This window comes from Phanerochaete carnosa (genome assembly GCF_000300595.1).
Source record: "Phanerochaete carnosa HHB-10118-sp unplaced genomic scaffold PHACAscaffold_6, whole genome shotgun sequence".
NCBI classification, from domain to species: domain Eukaryota; kingdom Fungi; phylum Basidiomycota; class Agaricomycetes; order Polyporales; family Phanerochaetaceae; genus Phanerochaete; species Phanerochaete carnosa.
Genome location: NW_006767633.1, coordinates 3,302,065 through 3,325,692, shown reverse-complemented (window position 1 = coordinate 3,325,692; position 23,628 = coordinate 3,302,065). Strand labels below are relative to the sequence as shown.

Below are 23,628 nucleotides of genomic sequence, written 5' to 3'. Positions count from 1 at the left end.
GCGAAGCTCGAGCCTCCGCGGGATCCTTGTATTTTGGTCGTGTCGTACGGACGCGATGCACATGTCTCGTCGTTCTTGAGCTCTTGTGTTGTACGTCGTGCTTCTTTGCCTCTGCAAATTCCCTCGTCTATGAAAGCATCACATGGAAAGCTCCTCGGCGTCTTTATACAATCGTGCCGTCGGCCTGATAGACTTCAGGTGTCGCGATCTTCGAAGGGACCTTCCCGTTCAGAAGACGATTGGTACGTCGCCGACCTCGTGTGCGCACGCACTTCACTGTTCTCACAGAAACTTACGTGTCGACCTGGTCTGAATATTAAAATTTCGAGCGTAAGATGCACACGAGGCCGCTTTTGGGAGGCTTCATCCAGGGAGCTCGCCTCTCGTGCTAGCTTGTACATCCGTCGAGAAACATGTCTGGTACACAAACACCCGCCTCTCTGCGCGCGCCCGACTTGATTGTCACCTTCTGCATGATGGCGATGTGCAGAACAGGCCGTATGTTGCTGTGGCACTGAGGGCTTATCTCCGCGGATTTGCACCTCAAAGCCTCAACATTGGTGCCCACCGGATAAAGGGTCCGGATTTCAGTATGTCAGAATTGCAAACTTTTCGGCTTCTAGTGCTGGACTCGAGCACTACGGCGGTGGCGTTTGGCTCGGGCTCACGCAACGCCGCGGTGAACGTGGACCGGAAGAGCCCGCCGACTCTGAGCTTGACATATCCAGCTTATGTCAAGTTGGGCGACCACTGAGGTATTCTCACCAGGAAGAATGTTGCACGTACACAATTAGGATGACCTATTGTGCTTTAACAGCAGCGGACCATAGCGGACCTTGATATCGAGACTTCCGCGCGAAGCGTGCTGACCGAGTACGTCGCAGTGGGACCGGCGACTTAACGCTCGCCTCCGAGTTGGATTGCAGCAAAGAGAACATTATCGTCAGTTTCTGCCCACTTCAGTGTACATGAAAATATCTGAACAAGATATCAGCACATTGACGTGCTCTGGTGCGTGTGTGCACAGCTTGTCCAAACCGATGACACATTGTGCGCAATGAAACAACGGTCCAATCTAGGATGTTAAGAGGGTTGGGCTCGCTGTAGATCTTCACTTCCAGGTGTAGAACCTTCAGTGCTGGATACAGGAGTTTTTGCTCATCATTTTGAGGAGGATCTCCTAGTAAGGCGCGCATCACCTCCACAAGCGCGTCCTCGTATATTTGAAGTTAGTTTTCAAGCAAGGCGGGCATGGTATCGAGGACATACCGGTCCCAAGGTCCCTTTTTTCACATGGCACCAGAAGGAGCAAGGCCGACAATTCGCCATAATGAGCGTGATTTCCGAGTGTCAGCGAACGGATGAGTTGCATACATTGGCGTCCGTTGCCTCAGACACCGAAACTCTCGCGACTTCGTTTGGCCACCCCACAGACTTGGTCACCTGAGGACGAGCTGAGAAGCTTGCCCTGAGCTCGGACTGAACTTTCAGTGCGCTCGCAGGCCTCGAAATTCGTTCGCATTTAGCGGATGAAGATGCTTAATTCTGCAGAGCGATGGAGGTGCTCGCAGGGAAAGCAAAATGCAAGAACAACAAGCCGAGTCCTTTATCGGCGATGATAGCGCGGAGGTGTGGGAGGCTGCACGTCTGGCTCAACGGCTGCCCTTCAAGCCTCAAGATCGAATTTAGCCCGTCGCAGTTTGCTCTTTGAATTCCAGTGGCCATTTCGGGGACTTGACGACGGAACAAAGTGCTCGAGATAGACTGCCAGCTGTTCGGGAACGAGGGCGACATTCAAATCGCACAGGACTAGCGTCATTAGTTCTAGAGACAACGACAACATGGCCGCCGAGAAGTAAAGGTTCGGGCGGCACGGAGATTTACGGTCGGAAATTTCCACCTGGGTTGGTCAGAAATCTGGTGGCTCACACAAGCCGTGTGCGGCGTGGTAGACATTTCAAGGTGGCAAACTCGCAGCGTCTGCATATCTACGGAGTATTATGGCGTCCCAGAAGCAAAGATGGAGGCTCGAAGTGTGTGCTGCTTCGGGGTGCGCCGTCGCTGCCATGCGGCAAGGAAGTACACCAATTATACGTCCTCCAGGAGGAACGGGACCGTCACCACCAACAGTTAATCTGCTGCTCTAAGAGCTTGTCGCCGAGATGCTTTACTAGTATCGGTTTATCCGAGTAGGGGAATCAAACGGGTATTGCAGCCGCCGCTTCAGCCATCGCCGCCGCAAGTCGATAGACCGTAGCACGATGTCTGATTAATATGGGGACAAGCCTGCGAGATATCAGTCCGACGGCAACAACTATGTCTCCTGTATACCAGTTCGACGTGACTCTATCCACAGCGACAGCGCTCAGCGCTCACAAGGTGGTACGGACATGTGCCGAATGTGAGACTGCTTGGAGTGTCTCGGGCGTCTATGGGATATCAGATCCCACAAGAAAAAGGGCCAGTCTTAGAACGTAGCCATAGCGCATTAGATATACGTCTCGTATGCTAAGGATGGTACTAAAATATCGCAAATTTCCGTTTACCCTCATGAGGGAGACGCCCCAAGATTACGTCAAAATCGTATCAAACCCGCCTCATGAGGCAATCGTGAGGGCCTCATCAGGCCAATTTCGTGTCGTGATAAGCATCACGATGCCCTAACGAGGCTTTTGGGAGAAAAGATCGCCATTGATGCATCATGATTCTGGGGAAAAAATTGTGACATTATTTAAGAGCTCAGCAGGACATGGCCGTGTCTACAAGTCCTGTCGAGTTTCGCGAGGCGTCTTGTGACCGACGCAATTGCTATATGCACCGTGACTATCCATCTCGAGACAAAGTCCTAGGCGGGAGAGTATATATTTATGGATCAGTCAATCGCGCGAAGAAACTTATTCCCTGAACTGCAGCTTCGTACCAAGAGCAACGGCCTCGTAAATGGACATCCACTCCGCTGCCAAATTGACCATTTCAAGACCAATACCGCGCTTCTTCAGCTCTTCCAGTCCGGCAAGCAGTCTGAGGAGCAGAGGCGTCTCTGCGGCGCACTGAACGCCATACGGTTGTCTGTCCCCGAACTGCGGGATAATCCTCAGACGGCGAAGAGTGGCAAATGTGGCATACGCCTTGGTCCGGACAGCCTCCTCGACTGTGTCGACTCTGCGGAAGACATCGTAAGCATCGAGGACAAGAGTATGCGCATCCATGAACTTGGCCTCTCGGATGCGGAGCCACCCACCATCGAACACGCAGTGTAAGTGCAAAGTGCCATTCGGAAAGCCGTATGATCTTGCCGTTTCGAGTATGGAATAACGTTCCTGCTCAAAGACAGCATCTTCAGGGAGCCCGGGTACGACCCGCCTTGTCTGCCTGTGCTTCTTCTCGCCTTTCCCGGGCGTCGACGAGCTGAACAGTCAGTCATCTGCCGCGTCTCTGAATATGATTTCCAGATCTCCCGGCGTATGGTCCGTAATGGTCGTCTGTACAGGAGCCGATTTCGGAAGCGTTGTGGAAGATGCGCCTAGCAAGGACGATAAAACATATCGGCATTCAGACAGCCAGCGTGAACCAAATTCACATCGTGCTTCAAAAGGAGATGTATGCATCAGGCCGATAGGAAAGGTGCTGAAGTAAGTAAGCATATGATGTCGCGGGGTTGTTGTAGCGTTGACCATTATCCATGACGCCGATTTTGCGCAGCTTCGGAAGTTGGACATGATGGCTCGGTGGATGCGTCTCTGCAAACAGGGGATCAACCGGAAATAATTGGGTCCTGATATGCAGCTCTTCCAGCTCTGGGAGCCCTGATAGCAGCGCGACCCATTCCGCCACGCTTACGGCCTGCTGGTAGCCTTCAATGAAGAAGAGGTATGTGAGCGTCGGGCGTATCCAGCGTAAGAGAACCGCATGACGGGCATAGACACAATAGAGACTTGAGTCGCGGCATGACCGCATCAGTGAAAGCAGGAACAGAGTCTACCTGGTGGTCGATAGACACGCGAAGCGCCTCTAGTTGAGGCAAGTGCAGGGGGCCGTCGGCAGAGGAGATCTCCAGAGCCCTGGCCGCATCCTGGTCGATGCGGAAGTCGCATACCGCACCTAGGCGTCCACCGTTCTCTTTGAAAATGAGGCCGACGTTGTCTCCGATGGTGTTTCCGTACCAAGTGAAGCGACTGGTGCTGGTGGGCAGACTGCAGCAGTTTGTCCACCAGCTCGAGGATAGCATAACCGAAGAAGTCTAATCGAGGTCAGTACCACACTGTCAAGACAGCACAAAGAACATACCGTTGTATATATACATCCCATGGAAGTCTGGGTCCCTGTCTTGGGCTTGCTGCATGAGCTTCACCAAACGTTGGTACGTGTCTTTGTGCGCCAGCACGCCACCAGGCGTGAACGTATACTTTGGCGGTACAACGAACTGGACATAGCTTTGGTTAATATATGCATCGTAACACACTATACTAATTGTCTAGCCACTTTGGGTGCCTCATTCGCCATCGTAATCTGAACGTGTAGTTGGTGGTTGTGGCGGAAACTGACGTTGAACGTTGATGTTTCAGCGCCTCGTTGTGGTGTAAGTGAGACAACGGGCAAAACCCGCACCCAGTTTTACGCGGGGCGCGACTGGACATCATACATCATCGACATCTCCAGTCACGCATCCAGTAGTGCATCCAGTACCAGTGCATCCAGTCGCGCTGAACCCCTCCAGAAAGGCAGAAAGGCGGTGTCGAGTACCAAAAATAGAAGTGACGCGCCGCCGAGGCGCCCGAACACCGATGCCAAGGCTGCGGATGGACGCCGTCACATCGCACGCAAGAGCGACGCAATTAGAGCTGTAAAGACTCCTTAAATACAAATAATTCAGCTGCTTGAAGCTATCTGACTGAAAAAATTCTGCCTCTGGACTACCTGTGTGGCTTGCAACAAGTTTCACGGGCCTGGATGCATTATTTACAAATAAATATCTGGGACCGTCCCGCATTTGCGTTTCGGATATTTATGTGCGGCCATGGGGTTAGGGGCATATTTGGCGCCCAAACGCGTTCACGTGAGCCACCTGCCGCGCAGAGAGCTTCGAGCTTCGAAGTTTGTATGTACTGTATGGCCACATTCAGAGCGGAAAGTCCAAAACGTTTCCGAAGAAACATAAAGATATGTATACTGCCTAGATAACCGGCCATTGCAGATACTTTCGGCGAGAATCTGAGGTCGGGGCACATCTACAACGTTCGTGCCGTGTATGGACGGCTCGACGAGCATGAGCTAGCATCGGCACGTGCTCGTGAGCGGTCGCGCTACCGAAGAAAGAGTCAAAACCAGAGCCAATTTGGACCTTTGAGCAAATATGAAGTAGTATGTCACGCCCGTCAAACTGTCGGCAATGCAGAAGCCTGCTTAAGTCGCGGGGTGGCAGGGTCCCGTGGGACCTGTGAGACCGCAGCGGCGAGTGCTCTACCTTGTCCGTACACTAGATCTCGGTTCTCCAAACAATTGAATGAAATTACTGCTACGATTGATAAGATCTCCCTTAAAATCTGTCACTGGCATACTGCACACCTTGTCCGTCGCAGTTTTAGCGTGCGGTAAAAGGTCTACGGGGTCCTATGAGAGCCATCACGCAACAGGCGAAACCCGCATCCAGTTTCGCGCGGGGCGTGACTGGACATCATCGCCAGTCACGCATCCAGTAGTGCATATGATTGGCTGAATCCTTCCAGAAAGGCGGTGTCGAATACCAAAAACAGAAGTGATGCGCCGCCCCAGAGCTCGATGCTGCCCGCCCTCAATTAAATTAATGCTGCGATGTTCCGTCTAGCGGAAGGCCACCGGAAGGCTCGTTCGACGACACGAGCTCGCGACGGGCACCCGAAGCCCCATCAAACGCGCAGAAATGCGCCGAAGGCAGGAGAAGAGAGCACTATGACGACCTGCCAAAAGGAGATACGCCGAAGCAAGCCGTATATCATGGCCATCTGTGTCTCGTGTCTCGCGTCATCGAATCTGAACGGCTCCTGAATTCAGAAATGTTCACGAGGAGAGCCCTCCACCTTTCCAATATAAATACTTTCCGCGTCCGTTCCACACCCTTCTCTCGACTCCCACAACTCGCCCACGCAAAGTATTCCACCATGCCGCCAGCTGAGACTAAGGGCTACAAGGTGCGCGTGCTGCCCTCTCATGTCTTTCCTAAACATGCTGATATCGTGTAGTTCAACCACACGATGATTCGTGTGAAAGATCCCAAGATATCGCTCAAGTTCTACTGCGACGTGAGTACCGTAGTACCCGTCAATGCAAAGCAGCTCTCATTGTTTTCACTTGCAGGTTCTTGGCATGGACCTTATCCATGGTGAGCCCCTAACACATCGACCGTCTTTCACCACTCAATGCGTCGCTCCCCAGAGCAACCCATGACGGACTTTACGCTCTACTTCCTCGGCTACAACGAGAACACCGAGGGCGCGGGCACCGAGGAGAAGCGTCAGCGCCGCCTCAATCGCGAGGGCATTCTCGAGCTCACCCACAACCATGGCACTGAGAGCGACTCGAACTTCCAAGGCTACGCCTCTGGCAACACCGACCCTGGCCGCGGGTTCGGCCATATTGCGATTTCTGTTCCTGATATCCAGGAGTGCTGCGCTCGCCTTGAGTCGCTCGGCGTCCCCTTCAAGAAGCGCCTCACGGATGGTCGCATGAAGAACATTGCCTTCGCCTTGGACCCTGACGGGTGAGTTGTTGTGCTTGTGTGCCTGAACCAGCAGGTCATTGACGCGTATCTTGTAGTTACTGGGTTGAGATTGTCCCTCAGAGCCTTTCTGAACACCCTAACAGGCCCGAGTGAATGCTAGAGGGCTCGCACCTGTAGCACGTGAAACAAGGAATAAGGAATTCGCATGTACAATTATCCAGAATACGAAGGATATACCGTTTACTACCTTGCCTGGTAATGACGCAGTATCGACGCAAGATGGCCGCCTTCTAGACTGCGGACACTCTAGTGGTAATGTCAGGTCTTCGCTGATGTGGTACTTCATGGCCCATCCTTTGCTGGCCGAGGTCAACGCCATGGCGGCTCGTTAGTCCCTCTGACTAACTTTAATTTTCATCTCGTATCCCTCAAACTTCAAGTATCGGGGTTATACATTGACGAAGGACCTTGACTGCGCCCGCGACTATTGACTAAAAGTCTCTGGCCGGGTGCTCTGCTCATGAACTACTTTTCGTCTGCTCGCGAGATACCGCCGTCTGCACTGCTTTCTCGCCATAACACGGGTCATAGATTCGTTCTTTTTGCATTATATCGCGTAGCCGCCATAGTGGTTATGCGATATAACGAAACGAATGCTACGTTAGCGTATTCTTGCGAAACATCCAGTCCCTTCCCCAGCTAATCACAAAACCTAAGCCCCAGTTCGCCAAGCACGGCCGGTAGCTTTCGAAGTATAGCCTTCTGTGAGGTATGTCCTCTTCCAAACGTCTCATGTCACCATAAACTTGACGACTGCAGGCAGGTAGCACAAGTCGGGGTCAGATGGGATCTTTCCGAAATAACGGTTTGGCATACGAATCTTCGCGCCCGAATTAGAGGCACTGTGTGAGCTTGGTCTCGGCGGGATATGTACATCACCCTCTACCACAAGCGACCGTTCAATATTCAATCCTCGGACGGCAGGCTAATGCCAAAATTAATGGCGCCGTCGACAGCGACCCGCTCCGTGCCAAGGTTGATCATCTCGAGATAGAAGCCATACTCTCTCAGCTCGTACAGCGCGATGAGTAACTGGAGAACCAGAATCCGCTCGTCGCGAAGGTGCCCATAGATAGTCGTACGCGGTGCCACGGGCTCGATCTTGAGACGGCGGAGCGAAGCAAGCGCAGTCTGCGTCTTCGTTTTGGCAATCTCTTCGAGCATATCGACGAGATTGGGGACATAGAAAGGGGTGAGGAGAAGGGTGTACGCTCCAAGGAAGTTGGCCTACCATACAGAGGACCACCCTTCGGCCCGCTCGTCGCTGGCGAGTGACAATTCAAGGGGCCCATTTGGAAGGCAGAACGATCTCGCCATGTCGAAGAGGAACCCGGCGGCAGGCTGAGTTGAACATGTACTGATCGCCTGTGCGAGCTCTTATCTCCTCCCTCGGCAGGCGTCCAGGGTCTCTGCAGCGTCTTTGGTGATACTAAGGTTATACAGCTGACCCAGGCGGTGTCCGCTGTCTTTGAGGATGAGCCGGAGAGGATCGTGGAAGTAAATCGTCGATTGCGCCAATGTCACCCCGAAAGTCAGCGTGCTTTCTCCAGAACGCTTAAGAAAGACTGCCTGTCGCTTTTCTAGTCCGAACATCAGTGCTGGTGAGGATAGACAAAAGCTTAGACATATCTTCGAAAATATAAATTCCACAGCAGCTACGATAGCTGTAGCCTAAGAAATGTTTAGCTCTTCCCTGACCTTAATCGTAGCACGGGTCTTCTTTGGCTGAGACATCGGGATATATTCGCACAAAATCGACCACGAAATAGGTGCTAAGGAATGTTAAATGCGTATAACTAGAAGCTGACAGGCCATGTCTCACAACCCTTGCTTTCGAACATGAGATACAACTCACGCCGTTCTCTAGAGGACTGCCTAGATCCCCAGACTCGCTCCTCCCGACAGTCCCTCCTGGAGCTGCGCGGAAACTCTCGGATGCTCTGTGAACCCCGCTTTAGACAGCACATCGTCTACCTCCTCCTTTTTCACGCCAAGGAAGACAGAAGAAGGACCTAGATCCTGCTTCCTCCGAATGGCCAGCGCGGCAAGCAACCTCTCCCTTGCAGGCTTCTCGCTCGCACGAGTCCCAAACTCTCGGCTTTTACAGCGTGTGAGTCTAAGGAACTGCCACCTCGGTAAGAGCGAAGCGGCGGCCCCATTCTGCGTAGAGTCCTCCAAGGCTGAGACGAGTGCAGAGAGCTCCTTAGCGGAGACCTGAAGTGTGATGACGCTGTCGAGAATGTCTGCTTCTCGCATAGTACCAAACCAGGAGTCCGAAGAGGCGGGTAGTTCGGCAACTTGGAGCTCTGTNACCCCGAAGGGAAGGGAGAGGGAGCGGAGATGCTTGTACAGCTCGGTATTAGTCTGAGCGACGGCCGAGGCAGGGACCGTGAAATCGAGGACAATCGCCTCTTCCGGCGTGTCCTTGTTACTGGCAGCCATCCGCGTCGCGGAAAACCGCAAGCGCAGATTGTTGGGCCTCACATTAGGCTCGATTAGTAGTTTGGCAGAAGAGAATTCTTGCTGTCCGGTCATCACTGTTGAGCGGCATGGCGCGGCATGGGACACTACGAAGGTATAGTCGGCGAGCCAAGACTGTCGATAATCGCTCGACTTCAAAGAGATATATGTGTCACTGGGATAGCTCATGTGGGCGAGTAGATAGGCGTATGGGGTGAATTTTTCGTTGTCCAGCTCCTCAAGCTTGAGCCACTGCAAGTTGGGAAGGTCGATGCGACGCTGTGGAGGGCGCGTTCCGTCCAGCGGGATATCCAAGGGAACCATTGCATTTTGAATAAACAGCCGCTCTAACTGCGGCATACTGGATAGCAAATCGAGCCAATCCGTCAATGGTGTGCGTCCCCCTTTTCTGAAATGCAACTCCTTCACAGTGGGTCGTAGACAGCTCCGCATGAGAGTAAACGAGAAGCATATGCAATGGAGCTGCCGAAGGCGAGGCATATATGCTGCGGATAGCGCAGGGAAATCTGGGACGGCGTAGCTGCGAGCACGGAGGTACTCTAATAGCGGTAGATGGAGTCCGTTTGATTGTGCGCAGCCCAGGGTATCTACTAGGGATCGGGAAGTCTTGAGGTTATCGATCAAGCAAAGTCTGTGGCTGTTGTCCAATATCATGTCTGCTTCCGGCGTCATCCAAAAGATTCCGATCTTTGCTTCGAGTGCGATAGGGCATCCTCGAGAGCGCTGAAGAAATGCCTGAGTGCGCTCAGGATGTGACAGTATGACACGTGTCCAGAGGTTGGAGCAGGAGAGGCACAAAGCACGCCAGGTATGGCATACATGAGTGGCATAAATCCATCTATGTGGATAGTCTTCCGCTCCTCGAAACTTTGCTGTGCCGCGAAGGTCGTGGGTACGAACGAGCTGGCTAAAAATCTCGGCCAACACGTCTTGAGGGAGGCGCGCGATAGGAAGAAGAGTATTTCTGTGGCGCTTGACTCGTGTCAAACAGCTATTGAGCTGTTGTATTACTTCGTCCGCCTTGTCGAGGCTGCACAAGGACGTGGCGAAGTCCGCGTCCAGATCGAAACCAATCTTGATCATGTCTGGGGCGTCTGAAGTTATCTGCGTAGAATTTTAGAGCAAAATAAGACACAGGGCATAATGACTGCGTACATTTTGTGACAGATGTCCACACGGCTTTGCAGATGAGAGGACGGATGCGGCGTGGTGGGCGTCGCGTCGCGCTCGGTTCAGCTCGCGAGTTGATCAGAAACTGAACTTCCTAAGCGAACCGGGCGTCTACTTGACGTTAGCTCTCAAACTTTCGGCAGGCAGTCTTGCGGCCAACGCCCTTTCCTCCTAGCTCTCGTGTTCTTCGAGTCTTGTCGACCCTCAGGCTTGCAACTGAACACCATGTCCCCCACTCTCAACGTTAAGGGTGCAGAGTCCGGCGCCGCTCGCATTCTCGGCTCGGGATTGTCGGGTGAGTATATTGTACTCGAGTATTGGGGTCGTATGAGGTTGAACGAAGCACTGTAGGCGTTGCTGAGCTAGTCGTCTTTCACCCTGTGGATACTATTACTAAGCGGTTGATGAGCAACAAGTCGAAGGTGTGTCATGCACTGAGACATCTCAGAGCAGTTCTGACCGAGGAGACCTCCCGTAGGTCTCCTTTTCGACGCTTTCGCCAATTATCTTCCGCGAACACGCGACTGCGCCCCTTGGAAGGCGTTTACTGTCGCTCTTCCCTGGTCTTGGCTACGCTGCTGGTTATAAGGTTACACAGCGTATTTACAAGTACGGCGGCCAACCATGGTTCAGCGATATTATTACGAGGAACTACAAGACTCAGTTCACAAACACGTTTGGTGAGAGGAAAGGCAAACTAATGACCCAAGCTCTTGCTGGCAGGTTCGTGTCGCGTTTAGTTTACATCTCTACACCAGCTAACATGCATGTTGCTCAGTATGACTGGTATTGGCGAAGTCGTAGGTCGTGTTTGCTGCGTGTCAAACGCGACTTGCGCTCATGTTTGACTTCTTCATAGGTCCTTCTGCCATTGGATGCCCTCAAAATTAAGAGGCAGGTGAATCCCGAAGCTTTCCGTGGACGTGGCGTCGTGCGGATCTTCCTCGAGGAAGGCACGACGCTTTACCGTGGCTGGGGATGGACCATGGCCCGCAATGCACCGGGAAGTTTTGCTGTACGTATGCCCGCTCATCACGGCGCGATACGATTGCTAATATTGCCTCAGCTTTTTGGTGCTTCTGCCTTAACCAAGGACTACTTGTTCAACCTCGACGACTACCATAAGGCGACCTGGGTACAGAATTTTGTTGCTTCGATCGCCGGTGCTGTCGCGTCCATTAGTGTTGCGGCACCCCTCGATACGATCAAGACCCGTATCCAAAATGCCAACTTCGAGACTAAGGTCAGCGGTATGACTGTGGTCAAGGATTTGGTCAAGAACGAGGGTCCCACTGCGCTATTCAAGGGTCTAACCCCTAAGGTATGCAAGGTGCTGTCTGCACATCCGTTCCTCGACTCATAATCATGCTCTAGATCCTGGTTGTCGGTCCTAAGCTCGTCTTCTCTTACACCCTTGCGCAGACCCTCATCCCGATGTTCTCCAAGTATGTTTAAGAAGCTGAAAACCCTTCCCAGGGTCCGTAGCTTCGACACAACCCGCTATTCTACGCTAGCGCATTTGGCCGCTCCCCACAGCCTATATCTAGAACCGCTTGCAACTTTAAAAGTACTTACTGCTCCCCTCACATCTCACCACTTATCCATGCTGTCGACACCTGCTTTGTATAGCTATCTTATGGACCCGGAATTATTCACCTCGTTGCGAACATATGCATGCTGCCGAGTTTTGCTGATGAATCTTGAGCTGGATATACCTATAAGTTATAGCGAATGCGCGACTGGCTTGCGAACGACAGATGGCACTCCTGGCGGGAGCTCGTGTTCTTTTCTTTGGATAGGGAGATGAGCGCGTCAGCTGATGCGCCATCAGGACAAAAGCGGCCGCGTGTGATGAACATACGCGTTCATCCTCTACACTACCATCTCGCACGACGTGCACTACCGCGACGCCCCTTTCTCTCTCGCTCATTTCCTACACAAAGGTGAATATTACGCGTAATGCTCAGCTCACGGCCCCTCCAGATTCCTCTGAACGACGAGGCCTTGTCGACCAACCTCGCGCACGCCCGCACACCGGCCAAAGCTCTCTTGAAGCAGCGTACCGGAGGACTTCGCGAGAATGCGATGTATAACGGCTCCATGACTGTGAAAGCTAAAGGGAATAACGCGCTGCACACGCCGTTCAATCGTAAGCCCATACTGCAGATACATCCTCACGACGATTCCTGACCTCGCCCGCGGGCCTCCAGACGCACGCAAGGCCCCGCAGACAGCCGTTAAGCTTAAGAGCACAGCCACATCCTCCCTACACGCCTCCCGCCCGTTGGGCGACAAGACTCCGTTCCCGAATCGACAGTACGCACCCGCCCAGCAGCTGCGCACGCCGAAGCCGCAGGCGGCGAAACTCTTGCTTGAGGTGCAGGATGAAGCCCCGGAGATGCTCGCACAAACGCCGGAGTGCTTGCTGCTTCCGTCTGCGACGCGCCGCCGCAAGAGCTTGCGCCTGCCGAGCGCGATAAGCAAGAGCCTGAAAACGCCTGCGACGAAGGGCAACTACTGGGACGTCAGCGATGGCGACTTGGAGCTTAGCATAGGCGAAGGAGACAGCCTTGGCGAATCTGTTGCGGGCGGGGATCCAGCGCTGAACACTGGCGCAGAAGAAGACGACGATATTGAATACATGCCCCCGAAAGTTCCTGGTACGTATTCTGCTGCGATTTCGTCTAACAGGACTAAACTCAAAGGTTTCTTCTTCGCTTGCAAAACTATAGAACAGCCGTGGGTACCACCGTTCGACATGCCAGACTATAAGACTCTTGGCCGCGCTCTTCTTCGAGTCGCGCATGGCGAACGCGTGGATGACTCGGCCGATGTCTACTACACCCAGGACATTGAATCACAAATCGATGTGCCCCAATTGCTCACGGATAGCGGGGCTTTCGAGCTGTCCACTCTGGAAATGTATGACACGGGTGAGCTATGTTGCATCACTAATACTCAGAGATATATTTACCGGAGACAGACGACGATGACCCTTTCGCTGCCGCGGAACGAGATATAGCGGCAGCGAAACAATCTGCTGTGTCGAAGCGAACTCGTACGCCGTCCGTTGGAAGTAATCCACAACCTGATTCAAGATCTGGTGGCACGCTGGCGCGACCAGACTCACGGAGTTCCTTACAAAGCCATTCAGCTCTGACGCCAACACCACCAACCACCCACAGGGTAACGCGGTCGTCGTCTATTATATCGATAGAGAAACATTCTATTACCTCAACAGCTACCGCTGGGACCAACGCACGACGTGTCCAGCCGGCGCGTGCGGCCTCGTCGCGCTCGACAGCAGCGCATACTAGCTTGAAACCTATGGTCCGATCTACGTCAGCAAAGCCTGCTACCACCACGAAACTGGTGGAGCCTATCCCGAAGGCTGTAACGGCAACTGCGTCACAGTCAGACCTTCCAATTGTAGCGGACATGGAGTTCTTGTTCACATTCTAGGGAGACTAGCTTTGTTTTTGTAGAGTGTAGCAATGCCAGTGACATCATATTACCCACCTCAGATCCCCTCAGGGTCGCGTGCACAGGATGCCGGCACAGTGCCGCAGCATCCAGGGAAGCGAAGTGCTAACGACGATGCGCGGCGGGCCAACGCCAATCACCTATTGCCCGGAGTGAGCCCCGTGAATTACAGCGACTCAACTTAATATAGTACTAGTGCCACGGAGTGCTTGTCAGTGACTTAGCTTTACACACCCTACCCTACCCACCCACTGGTTGTCCATGGAGCACAGTACAGACCCTCAACGTGCTGCTACGTATCATTCAAGCATGAATCCAACAGAGTTTTCAGCCTGCATGTCCATGCAAGAAGTCGAGGCGCAGCCTAGTGATTTTAATGGTTGGCGCAGCTACACAAACCCCTTCAGGCCAGCTGAATATGACGACATAATTTTGGGTGGCACCTACACTTTAATGGGTCAGCAGTTCGGAGAAATAGATAATTTACCCTCTCTTGGATTGCATAGCACTGCAGCTCAGGCAAGTTTAAACACCAATATTGACATTGTGTTGTAGTAGTTCAATGCTGATACCTCATCGCTTTGGTAGGACGTTGTCTGGTCTGGCTCACCACCTGACTCTCAGCACCCATATCATTTGCAGTCGACCGAGCTGCCTTTTGTGCCGCCTTATTATTGGGCAGAACCATATGTGCCACCTACAACATCTGCAGATCTGCTCTACACACCAGGTAATTACACAAGTATACTACATGCTATGAGATTTTGCTAATGCTCTGTAGGTATATACACACTCGGGCTTAACAATGACCGCTTCGCTCCGCTCGTGACCGTGCCTGCCGCTGTCCCGAGTTGGCGTCGATCAAGCCCGATGATCATCTCGCCCGCCGCGCTCGGACCCGACTACGCCGCCGATGACCCAGGTACTGTCATATTGCCCAGGCCTCAGCAGGAGCAAACACAGACCTTAGAATCACCGAAAGAAGGTACACGAAGCAGAAAGAAATCAAAGAAGGGTAAGGGCTCGAACGCCACAAATCTAGCGTGCTATTTCTGCCGCGGACGACACATCCGCTGCGGCGGGCCTGCGACAGGTTCATCCAGCTGCACGTAAGCGTTCTCTGAGGATACGTCTCTGGTATGCGCAGACTAACTTTCTTGTTGTAAGGCCATGTCTGCAGCGCGACCTGGTCTGTTATTTCCCCGAGAAGTCCCACCGCGGAGAACGCCCGCGTAAGCCTGCACAAGTCCGAGTCGAGGCGGCTGCTGGGTCAGTCATTTCTAAGTAGACTTGGGTGGAGTGAGTGCTGCTTGTGTGTTCTTGTTCTTCTTGCTTTCCAAATGCTGTGCTCGTCTTTACTTTCTTGACTGCTCTCATCACTCACCGTTGCCTACTCCCCACTCCCTGCTGTACAGTCCATCCATCCATCCACTCACTTGCATCATCCCACATCGCTTGCACCATCCTACATCATATTGAATATGCACACAATTCCGCAGTAATCCAAGTAAATATTGTATTGTATTATATACTGTTCATAGAAGCACACAAAAAACAGAGGCAAGAAACACCCTACAAGACAAACAAACAAGACAGTTGTCCCTTGATAAACAAGATGTCAATTGTCCACACTACGCACGGACTTGACCCAGACGGTTCGACCGCCGTACGCGCATCTCGTCCTCACCATTCACGATCGCCTTACCCCCACGCCCACGCCCTGCCTTCGGCCCTCTCCGCGCCGGCGTCCCATTCGCACTCGCCTTACTCTTTCGTGCGCTCGGCCCCGGCTCCTGCTCGCCCTCATCTGCGTCCTCCTCATCCTCCGGCATCGGGCTCAACGACGACTCGGACCCGTCTCCGGCCTTGCGCTTCAGCGGCCGCTGTCTGCGTTGCTGCTGCTGTGCGACCGGCTCGTCGTCGTCGCGCGCCGCGTTCGCGACCATCTCGACGGACGGTTCCGGCGGCTGGATGCCCTTCTCCTTCGCGTCGTCCAGGATCTTGCGCCGGCGCTGCAGCGCGCGCGTCGGGTCCTGCTGCTGCTGCGAGCCGCTCGGGAACGCGCCGGGCACGGGGTACTGCGAACTCGTCTGCGACGACGCGAGCTCCGGGTCCTCGCGCTCGGCGTCTGCCATGGACACGTCGCGCAACGGTTCCGGTAGAGGCGCTAGCGGCGGCGTCGCGGTGCGTTCGCGCTTTGTGCGTACGTCCGCCTCGTACGGCGCAAGCCAGTCGTGACTGAGTGCGTCGGTCAGCGTGAGTCGCATCTCAGGATCAGGTTCAAGTAGCCGCTGGATGAAATCGCGCGCGACAGCCGAGACGTGGTACGTGTTGAGGAGACTCCAGTCGACGGTTCGCTCGAGGATCTTTGTCTTTACGTCTGATGTGTAGCTCGGCTCAATGAATGGGCTCGCGTTTGTAAGCCTAAATGCACGTCAGCAATGGGCTCGAGTGTGCAAGGGTGGCGAGACGTACATCGAAAAGACGATTACGCCGACCGACCAGCTATCGACGACCTGCTGGTAACCTTCATTGCCGTTCTGTTGAACAACCTCGGGCGCCAGGTAACTTGGGGTGCCACACATTGTCTGCACGCGCGTGAGTCACATAAGGGCAGCACAGGACTAGTGACGCACTCGGAGCATCGTCAAACTGTCGATGGCCTTGGCCAGTCCAAAGTCGGCCACCTTGACTATCGGGGGGTTATCCGTCGTGAGCAGGACGTTTTCGGGTTTCAGATCGCGATGCGCGATGCCTTGGCTATGAATGTACTGCAGAGCTGTCAGATGCCCGCAGCAGGCGAAAAGTTGCGATACTCACAGCTAAGGCCTTGCATAGTTGATAGGTGATATACTGCGCCTCGTCCTCGGCTACAAGTGGTGTCAGCCGAACTAGACAAGTCTCAATAGGTAGGCACTTACGGAGGCCGCCGCGCTTGAGGATATACTCTAACAGATCGCCACCAGCGACCCACTCTAAAACGATGTCTACGGAAGCGCGTCAGCAATTTGAGTCACGTCAGCCCGATGAGAGAACTTACGGACGTAGTTCTGGTCGTAAAAGACCTCTTTCAGCTGACAAATGTTCTGGTGCCGGAGCTTTTGAAGGATCTGGACTTCCTTATGGAGTGCTATCGACGCGTCGACGGTGACGCGGTCGCCGTTGGGATGCTGCTTTGTCATTGACCGCTTGAGGTTCTTCGTCTGGATCATCTTCACCGCGTACCAATGCCCGTTCTCCTTGCACATGGCCTTCATCACCGTTGCGAATGAACCCTTGCCCAGCTCCTCCGTTATATCGTAGTGCGCATACAAGCCCTCGACAGGCGGACCTGCTGCGAGGTGGCGGTAAATGAAGCCTAAGATCTGCATGTGAGCACTGGGCATTGAACAGAGGCGTTCAGGCACGCACGATAGTCTTCCGCGGTGCCAGGATTTGGCTGGTATGTACCGAACGCGATCTCGTTGCCTTCTTTGAGTATCGAGAAGCGGCCTTTGCCAATCTTCTCGCCGTTGATCTGTCGGGAAGAGCGGGTTCAGAAGAGTATGGGAGAGACAAGTTGGTCGACATGCACTCACAAAGGTGCCGTTGCTCGAGTGGTCACAAACGGTGATTGTTGAGTTCTTGTCGTCGCGTCCATCCCACTTGATCTCGCAGTGCTGATTGCCTGCGTGTCGCGTCAGCACCTCTGCCAGGCCCTCGCGGTCATGGTCGCGCAAGGTGCGTACGACGCCACAACGCGCAGCGGAATCAAAGACGCGAACAAAGACTGACTGATCTTCATGCCCGACAGGACGTGATCGTTCCCAATGTACTCGTCGCGGTTGCGGCCAACCTTGTACTCGCGTTTGTCCCTGCTGAAGTCTATCCGCCGCTGCTGGGGGCTGCACGGTACGAGGTAGCCCCAGAGATGTGTCTCGGGCGGTCGCTGGCTGGCGGGCTCGGAGAGCTGTGTTGCCTGCTGGGAGTCGACCTGGGTCGCGGGATATGGGTCGAGAGCCATCTCGTTATCGAAGTAGTCTGGTCGCTGCATGATGAAAGGATGTGGTTGGGAAAGAGGTGAGATGGGGGGCGGAGGAACAGCGTCTAGGAGAGGTCCGTACTTGGATTCTAAAGTTCAAAGATATGTACCAGATTTTTCCACGGCCCCACGTTGTAGACAGCTGGCTTTGTTTTCCTCCACAAGGCTATGAAGGGCTGTAACTAATGGATCTCAGGCGGTCAAGACACCGAGGTTGTTCTTCGTACTTGGTTCGTTTTGCGCGTATATTTTGGCCGATAACGAGCACGAGTACGTCGGCCGCTTTTATCTTCGGCGCCGCAGACGAGATTACCGATGGCAGAGACGAGTGGCGCGACACCGACTGGGACAAGACAGTACCAGCAGCGGCAAGAATCGAATTGAGCAAGAGAGCTAATGTTGTGGAAGAAATTAAATATTCGCGGCTAGTGTAAGTGCCAATACTTAAGGGAAGTGACAAAGAAAGTCTAAAATATGAATTGATGCAATATCAAAGTTTACTTACTTTCATAATCAAAAATCAGATCCGCTGGCTATTGACAGTGCGCGTGGGAAGGATTCGGAGCAGAGATATTCGCTAGCAAAGATTCTTCCAAAAAATAATGACATGCCCACTATGTACTATCTGAACGCTGCAGCAAGTTATGCCTCGTAATTGGAAGTATTGCAGTGCATTCCGTGAACAATTCTCTCATGTAGGCATAGATAAGGATAGCAAACAAGTATACTTCCAAGATATGATATCGGCCAGACTAAGGGGAAGTGTTCTGGAACCGCCTTTCTGGCAGGGTCGATTGACTGTTGTGTATCGCCATCAGGCTTGCAATATGCCAGAATACATAATCTGTCGGAATACCACACCGTGAGCAAACTCGCACACTGGCACTTGAAAGGCCGTAACCACGCACGATTATCCTGGTGGCCTGGCTCAACAGCGCCCATAGGCTCGTCAAGGTCGGCAAATGCGACCTCATCGCCGTCTATAAGCGTAATAGTAAAAGATGTCGCAGATATTTTCCCAGAATCATGATGCATCAATAGCGATCTTTTCTCCCACAAGCCTCGTTAGGGCATCGTGATATGTATCATGACACGAGATTGGCCTGATGATTGCCTCATGAGGCGGTTTTGATACGATTTTGACGCAATCTTGGGGCGTCTCCCTCATGAGGGTAAACGGAAATTTGCGACATATCTTATACGCCTTCCTGTCTAGGCGCCGCCCGTCAACCTGCCGCAATGAGCTTCTCGCCTTCAGTCACAGCAAAAAAGCATACGTACGAATGTCCCGTTGCGGCTACTATCTGTGAGCGTAACACTCGATGCCTCGTCCTCGCGCCCGCACCAGCGGATGGCTCACCCCGAAAGCTAAGTTCGAGTACTACTACGTACGCCACAACACTACCGGCGCATGCGACGACCGCGGTGCCGTACAGAATATGCATCGTGGGACACCTGTGTTTTAGAGGTCAGCGCATCTTGAACTCTACCTGCAGTGCTGCCACGACGCTAGCGGGCCATTGGGAGAGGTGGAGCCTGGGCTTCAAATCAGCCCGAGGAGTACTTGATCTCCCCCGGTGGTCGACTCATCATTTGAATGCATCATCCACGCCTCCTGCAATCGGTGCAGTCCAAGACTTCACCGAGTTGAATATATTCACTTGAGATTTTTCATCTAATACCACCAGAGGTCGTTACCATCATGCCACGGAAAGCGGTCTAAGTCCCTGGCAAGCAGTAGCGCACGTTGCTTACACGTATTTGTTCGTACGCTCGCAAGTGACTGGCCGGGCATTCGCCAATATCCAGCCTCCGAAAAGGCATTGCGCAGCAATCGTTACAGTTTCACACACCTCTGAGTAGATTCCAAGGGGTTCTAGGACATGCTTAAATATGCAGGTGCCCGTCGCGTCGATTGCGCTGTTCGTACCTAAAGCATAGACCCCGCAACGATCCTTTTCTTCAACAGTCCATAGCTGCTCTACCACCTGGTACTGCATCCCACCAATCTTGCCTCTCTCTTATGTTCCGCCTCTTTCGTCGATCGCCAGCCTCGGACGAAATATATCTATCCGGCCTTCAGACACTTTACCTTGGTCACGCACTTTGGCACCCCGAACCACATGAATCTGGAGAGCCGCAGATAGGCGACGTGGGCTACGTACGCGACGGAGCGTTCATCCGTCTTTTCAACCTAGACGGCTCTGCACCCGACAAGAAGGTCACATTTTGGCCGATACCATTCGAAGATGTGGAACCTTTGCCCCCAAACGCGCTTCAAATCGATCCGAGACCTCGTCCACTCGCCCCCGGCCATTATTGTAGCTATGGAGTTAAACGCAAGGGCAGCTATGCCTCGACAAATATGTGAGCGAAATAGCTGGTTCGAGGAACACCTTCATGTTAACGGGTTGCAGAGCGGCAGATGCAGATATATCCGCGACATTCAGTGCCGAGTATGCATGTAAGGCTGAGCAAGGCGCCGTATTCGCGCTCAAAAGTGAAGCACATGTAGAGACGATATTCGAAAGCCATGATCTCAAGAGATATATCGCCGAGAACCACGACAAATGGTGGGCGTATGTTAAGGACGACCTGAGCCAAGACATCAAGCAGGAAGAGATTGTCGTAGTCAGCGGTTGGGTCAAGACGAAGGCTGACTGGGCGGCGGCTGTGTTCAGCAACACGAGCCCGAACGCGAGCCTCAACGGCTCCCTCAGGGGCCATGTCGGCGACGCTGCGGGCGCCGAAGCTAACAGGCTGCCCGCGAGCTCTGTGACGGAACCGGAGGTGCATCGGCGCAGCAGGTGTGAGTCGGGGAACGCAAATACGGATCAGTATCTTCTTAGGCCGATACAAGATGCGAAGGCGATCAGTACTTCCACGAAAAGCCGGCGCAGGCTACCACCAGCTTCAGGGTCTGCGAGGTACGAGAGGCAGCCCGGAAGAGGGAGAGATGTTGGGGTGGGGGATCGAGGATGTGGACGAAACAAGGTTGGTAGAGATTGGAGGCGAGGTATGTGATTAGTCGCAATGTCTTTCGGGGAATACATGCTAATGAGGCCTCAGGACGAGATTCCCGATCCGCTGGATGTTCTTCTCGACTACATATTAGAAGTATGTCTACTTACGCTGGGTGCTATTTGCCACGCTAATCGTTATACCTGTGACAACAGACATCTGGTGTCGAGACTGCAATTGCAGGTGATGACGATGTGCAATGCATCGCCGTACGCGTCGTGTGCAATGCCTGATGTAAATGCAAAGACTGATCTGTGTCTAGGACGAGAAGCGGGTAGTTGATTTTGCAAGCCACCTTCGTCAAGTACAACCTCCGGTGAACATCGATGGCACACGTGAGTCTCTCTCATCATCTCGCGGTATCTGTGGCTAAGCGTGGCGACCTTTCGCGTAGTCGGCTCGCTGTGCATGGAAGACGTGATATCGAATGAGAGAGTGCGCGCCGTCGCACGTCGTACCGTTACTGAGCCTGACTTGGCGCAATGGCGAAACATCACCATCGACGGCGTCAGTTGCTTGGGTAACGGGCACGTTTTCATCGGGACCTCGGAAGAAGAGGCTCAGCCCATGAATTTGAAGCATACTGTCTTCGCCGATTCTCACGATCCAGCCAAAGTACGTCGGTGCTTCACCCTGTCAAACGACGGCATGCTTCTGTTCGGCACTGGCGATGTCCTAATATGGCGACTCTCCGATGGTCTTTTGGTTCAACGCCTACAACGTCAGGTCCATACAGATGCAGTTAGATCCCTGTCGTTTTCTCCCAATAGTCAAGCCGTCGTTTCGGGATCTGAAGACAAGAGTGCAATCGTCTGGGACATTCGGAGTGGCGGTGTTCTTCTATGTTTGGAAGGACACAGTGAACCAGTAGACACTGTCATGTATGCCCCCCATGGCCTATTCATTGCTACTGCTTCCTTCGACTCGTTCATAAAGATCTGGGACGCTTTGACTGGGGCATGTCTGCACTCCTTCATTGTCAGTGGAGGAATAACCGGGCTTGTATTTTCCTCGAACTTCTCCCGTCTTTGCATTGAGCATCCCACCTCTTGCCTCCTCTATGATACCCAAGCATATGCCCACATCGCAACGCTAGAGCATGATACTGAAGAGGAGCACTTCTGCTCAGTGTCTCGCCGGGGAGATCGTATAGCCACGGCCTCGGGTGGTGAACTCAAAATCTGGAGTGTAACGACCGGCGAAGAACTTCTCACAATCAACCACAGGCGCAATCTCTTTTATCCCGTGATCTTGTCCTTAGACGACGCCGAGGTGTTGGTGTCCTGTCCGCAGGACAAGAACGTTGTTGCCTACGACTCGCGGACGGGCCAGCTACGCCGTGTCTTCGCATTATCGGACCAAGCACGCTGCGCGGCATACTCTCCGGGTGGGGATTTCATTGTCCTCGGCGAGTGGGGCGGCGAGCTGAAAGTATTTGACGCGAAGTCTGGGGACACTCGTTGCAAATTCTGTGGCTGACGGATACCTCATAGATATTCACTTCGTGCCTGACAGTCAAATTCTTCTGATAAAACTCCACGACAAACTCCCTAGGCTGTGGGATTTTCGTAGAATAATGCGCATGCGATAGTGTACATTGTCCTCCTCGCCGAACTTACCACATTAGTCCAGATGTGTAGGAAAATTTTAACAACTTTTCCAACGAACTGTGCAGTGTCTGCCACCTGCATCGGCCATTGTCGGCACGCCACTCGAGACCTCAGGCTTGCAAGAGAATTTAATGATCCGCAGGTCCCTGAGGACGACATCGCACTCTGCCGGTGTGCGGCCGAGGACATACACTTGCGTGTCGCGCGCGAACTCGATGCGCCGCAGGTCCCGGTTCAGCGACTCCAGAAAACCCCAGAGCATACTCGCGTGTGCGGCCACGCGTCCCCTGCTCGCGCTCGCACCTGCTACCAGCTGCGTCGCTGGGGCGTCTTCGAAAGTAGTTACCGTGCGCCGGGTTGCGCTGTACGTGTCTGGCGCGGTGTTACTGGTGAATTGGGACGAGCCCTGTGTATAGCTCAAGGAGCCGGAGCCATATGTCGCGCACGACGAGTAGGCTGAGTCGTAATCGGTGCAGGAGGTATCAGAAGCATTGTCATCGTCTACTGTAAAATCGGATTCTGCTTCCGGCGAGAGGCTCCACTCTGAGTTGCGTGGCGCGCACGCGCTGTTGGAGTGGTCGCTCGTTTGTTGTCTGTACACCGCCAACTTGCGCACGGGTGATAACCAGGTGAAAAGCGCTCGCGGAGAGCAGAAGCCGCGCGTCTGATCTCAAGAGTCAGTGCGTCTGAAAATCAGGAGTATTCCGACATCGTTCGGACCGTATGAGTTCACGTCTGCAACACGCCCGAGCGTACGTCCGCAACACATATGTGCGGATTCCGTGTAACATTAGCAGTTCGCACATAAGTCGGTCAATTTTTCTGGACCGGATTTCCTCTTGCCGCCGTACAATTTCGTGCACAACAGGCAGTAAATGTGTGGATAATTAGTTGTTTATTTGGTATATATATGCGGAGGTCACGCTGCTACTACATTAATCGGCATTATTGACAATCTCGTCAATTTCCTGTTGCCACACATTGGTGGTCCGAGGGAACGAAGCCGATTCTGCCATGTTTTCTACACCATGAATGTGGCGATCCTCCAATGTGTCACGAAAATAGCTGCGATGAAGATCAGCAGT

General features: G+C 53.3%; 9 protein-coding genes across 9 annotated transcripts; 5 read left to right on the top strand and 4 right to left on the bottom strand.

Annotated features, from left to right (window-relative positions):
• Positions 1-2,870: 2,870 nt before the first annotated feature.
• On the bottom strand, positions 2,871-3,209 carry PHACADRAFT_185704 (uncharacterized protein; the record flags this gene model as incomplete). Its single annotated transcript, XM_007397485.1, has 1 exon — positions 2,871-3,209. The coding sequence occupies one exon, from the start codon at positions 3,207-3,209 to the stop codon at positions 2,895-2,897; it is 315 nt and encodes a 104-aa protein (XP_007397547.1). The 3' UTR covers positions 2,871-2,894.
• Positions 3,210-6,092: 2,883 nt separating this feature from the next.
• Positions 6,093-6,948, top strand: PHACADRAFT_259027 (uncharacterized protein). The gene is made up of 5 exons (XM_007397484.1): positions 6,093-6,167; positions 6,219-6,278; positions 6,334-6,358; positions 6,412-6,736; positions 6,793-6,948. Exons 1-5 carry the CDS (start codon positions 6,138-6,140, stop codon positions 6,848-6,850), a joined length of 498 nt encoding a protein of 165 aa, XP_007397546.1. The 5' UTR covers positions 6,093-6,137; the 3' UTR covers positions 6,851-6,948.
• A 671-nt stretch (positions 6,949-7,619) lies between these two features.
• PHACADRAFT_210641 (uncharacterized protein) lies at positions 7,620-9,579 on the bottom strand (the record flags this gene model as incomplete). The annotated part of the gene is made up of 3 exons (XM_007397483.1): positions 7,620-7,984; positions 8,732-9,061; positions 9,131-9,579. Coding segments are annotated over 3 exons (1,100 nt in total), but the record flags the coding sequence as incomplete, so codon positions are not given.
• A 981-nt stretch (positions 9,580-10,560) lies between these two features.
• Positions 10,561-12,117, top strand: PHACADRAFT_124270 (uncharacterized protein). The gene is made up of 7 exons (XM_007397482.1): positions 10,561-10,698; positions 10,752-10,830; positions 10,887-11,131; positions 11,187-11,208; positions 11,268-11,423; positions 11,475-11,729; positions 11,783-12,117. The coding sequence occupies exons 1-7, from the start codon at positions 10,634-10,636 to the stop codon at positions 11,861-11,863; spliced, it is 903 nt and encodes a 300-aa protein (XP_007397544.1). The 5' UTR covers positions 10,561-10,633; the 3' UTR covers positions 11,864-12,117.
• Positions 12,118-12,380: 263 nt separating this feature from the next.
• PHACADRAFT_124267 (uncharacterized protein) lies at positions 12,381-13,933 on the top strand. Its single transcript, XM_007397481.1, has 4 exons — positions 12,381-12,557; positions 12,619-13,068; positions 13,141-13,341; positions 13,392-13,933. The coding sequence occupies exons 1-4, from the start codon at positions 12,494-12,496 to the stop codon at positions 13,868-13,870; spliced, it is 1,194 nt and encodes a 397-aa protein (XP_007397543.1). The 5' UTR covers positions 12,381-12,493; the 3' UTR covers positions 13,871-13,933.
• A 749-nt stretch (positions 13,934-14,682) lies between these two features.
• On the bottom strand, positions 14,683-15,016 carry PHACADRAFT_259025 (uncharacterized protein). Its single transcript, XM_007397480.1, has one exon. It carries the CDS (start codon positions 14,988-14,990, stop codon positions 14,820-14,822), a length of 171 nt encoding a protein of 56 aa, XP_007397542.1. The 5' UTR covers positions 14,991-15,016; the 3' UTR covers positions 14,683-14,819.
• A 380-nt stretch (positions 15,017-15,396) lies between these two features.
• Positions 15,397-17,918, bottom strand: PHACADRAFT_259022 (uncharacterized protein). Its single transcript, XM_007397479.1, has 9 exons — positions 17,666-17,918; positions 17,470-17,558; positions 17,303-17,408; positions 16,932-17,249; positions 16,813-16,878; positions 16,712-16,761; positions 16,528-16,662; positions 16,367-16,479; positions 15,397-16,315 (listed from the first exon to the last, which is right to left on the bottom strand). Exons 1-9 carry the CDS (start codon positions 17,892-17,894, stop codon positions 15,523-15,525), a joined length of 1,899 nt encoding a protein of 632 aa, XP_007397541.1. The 5' UTR covers positions 17,895-17,918; the 3' UTR covers positions 15,397-15,522.
• A 73-nt stretch (positions 17,919-17,991) lies between these two features.
• PHACADRAFT_259020 (uncharacterized protein) lies at positions 17,992-18,355 on the top strand (the record flags this gene model as incomplete). The annotated part of the gene is made up of 1 exon (XM_007397478.1): positions 17,992-18,355. A coding segment is annotated over exon 1 (244 nt), but the record flags the coding sequence as incomplete, so codon positions are not given.
• Positions 18,356-21,581: 3,226 nt separating this feature from the next.
• PHACADRAFT_97392 (uncharacterized protein) lies at positions 21,582-22,412 on the top strand (the record flags this gene model as incomplete). Its single annotated transcript, XM_007397477.1, has 2 exons — positions 21,582-21,957; positions 22,063-22,412. 2 exons carry the CDS (start codon positions 21,582-21,584, stop codon positions 22,410-22,412), a joined length of 726 nt encoding a protein of 241 aa, XP_007397539.1.
• Between the last annotated feature and the right edge of the window lie 1,216 nt (positions 22,413-23,628).

Excerpts from the sequence above, each read along its gene's own strand:
- PHACADRAFT_259027 (XM_007397484.1), top strand. The coding sequence starts at position 6,138 with ATGCCGCCAGCTGAGACTAAGGGCTACAAG. Across the intron at positions 6,168-6,218 it reads CTGAGACTAAGGGCTACAAG|TTCAACCACACGATGATTCG; the intron begins GTGCGCGTGCTG and ends GATATCGTGTAG. Across the intron at positions 6,737-6,792 it reads TTCGCCTTGGACCCTGACGG|TTACTGGGTTGAGATTGTCC; the intron begins GTGAGTTGTTGT and ends CGTATCTTGTAG.
- PHACADRAFT_124270 (XM_007397482.1), top strand. The coding sequence starts at position 10,634 with ATGTCCCCCACTCTCAACGTTAAGGGTGCAGAGTCCGGCGCCGCTCGC. Across the intron at positions 10,831-10,886 it reads TGATGAGCAACAAGTCGAAG|GTCTCCTTTTCGACGCTTTC; the intron begins GTGTGTCATGCA and ends GACCTCCCGTAG. Across the intron at positions 11,209-11,267 it reads TGACTGGTATTGGCGAAGTC|GTCCTTCTGCCATTGGATGC; the intron begins GTAGGTCGTGTT and ends ACTTCTTCATAG.
- PHACADRAFT_124267 (XM_007397481.1), top strand. The coding sequence starts at position 12,494 with ATGTATAACGGCTCCATGACTGTGAAAGCTAAAGGGAATAACGCGCTG. Across the intron at positions 12,558-12,618 it reads GCTGCACACGCCGTTCAATC|ACGCACGCAAGGCCCCGCAG; the intron begins GTAAGCCCATAC and ends GCGGGCCTCCAG. Across the intron at positions 13,342-13,391 it reads TCTGGAAATGTATGACACGG|ACGACGATGACCCTTTCGCT; the intron begins GTGAGCTATGTT and ends TACCGGAGACAG.
- PHACADRAFT_259025 (XM_007397480.1), bottom strand. The coding sequence starts at position 14,990 with ATGAACCTGTCGCAGGCCCGCCGCAGCGGATGTGTCGTCCGCGGCAGA.
- PHACADRAFT_259022 (XM_007397479.1), bottom strand. The coding sequence starts at position 17,894 with ATGGCTCTCGACCCATATCCCGCGACCCAGGTCGACTCCCAGCAGGCA. Across the intron at positions 17,250-17,302 it reads TGGCACCGCGGAAGACTATC|GCTTCATTTACCGCCACCTC; the intron begins GTGCGTGCCTGA and ends TGCAGATCTTAG. Across the intron at positions 16,480-16,527 it reads ACAGTTTGACGATGCTCCGA|ACAATGTGTGGCACCCCAAG; the intron begins GTGCGTCACTAG and ends ACGCGCGTGCAG.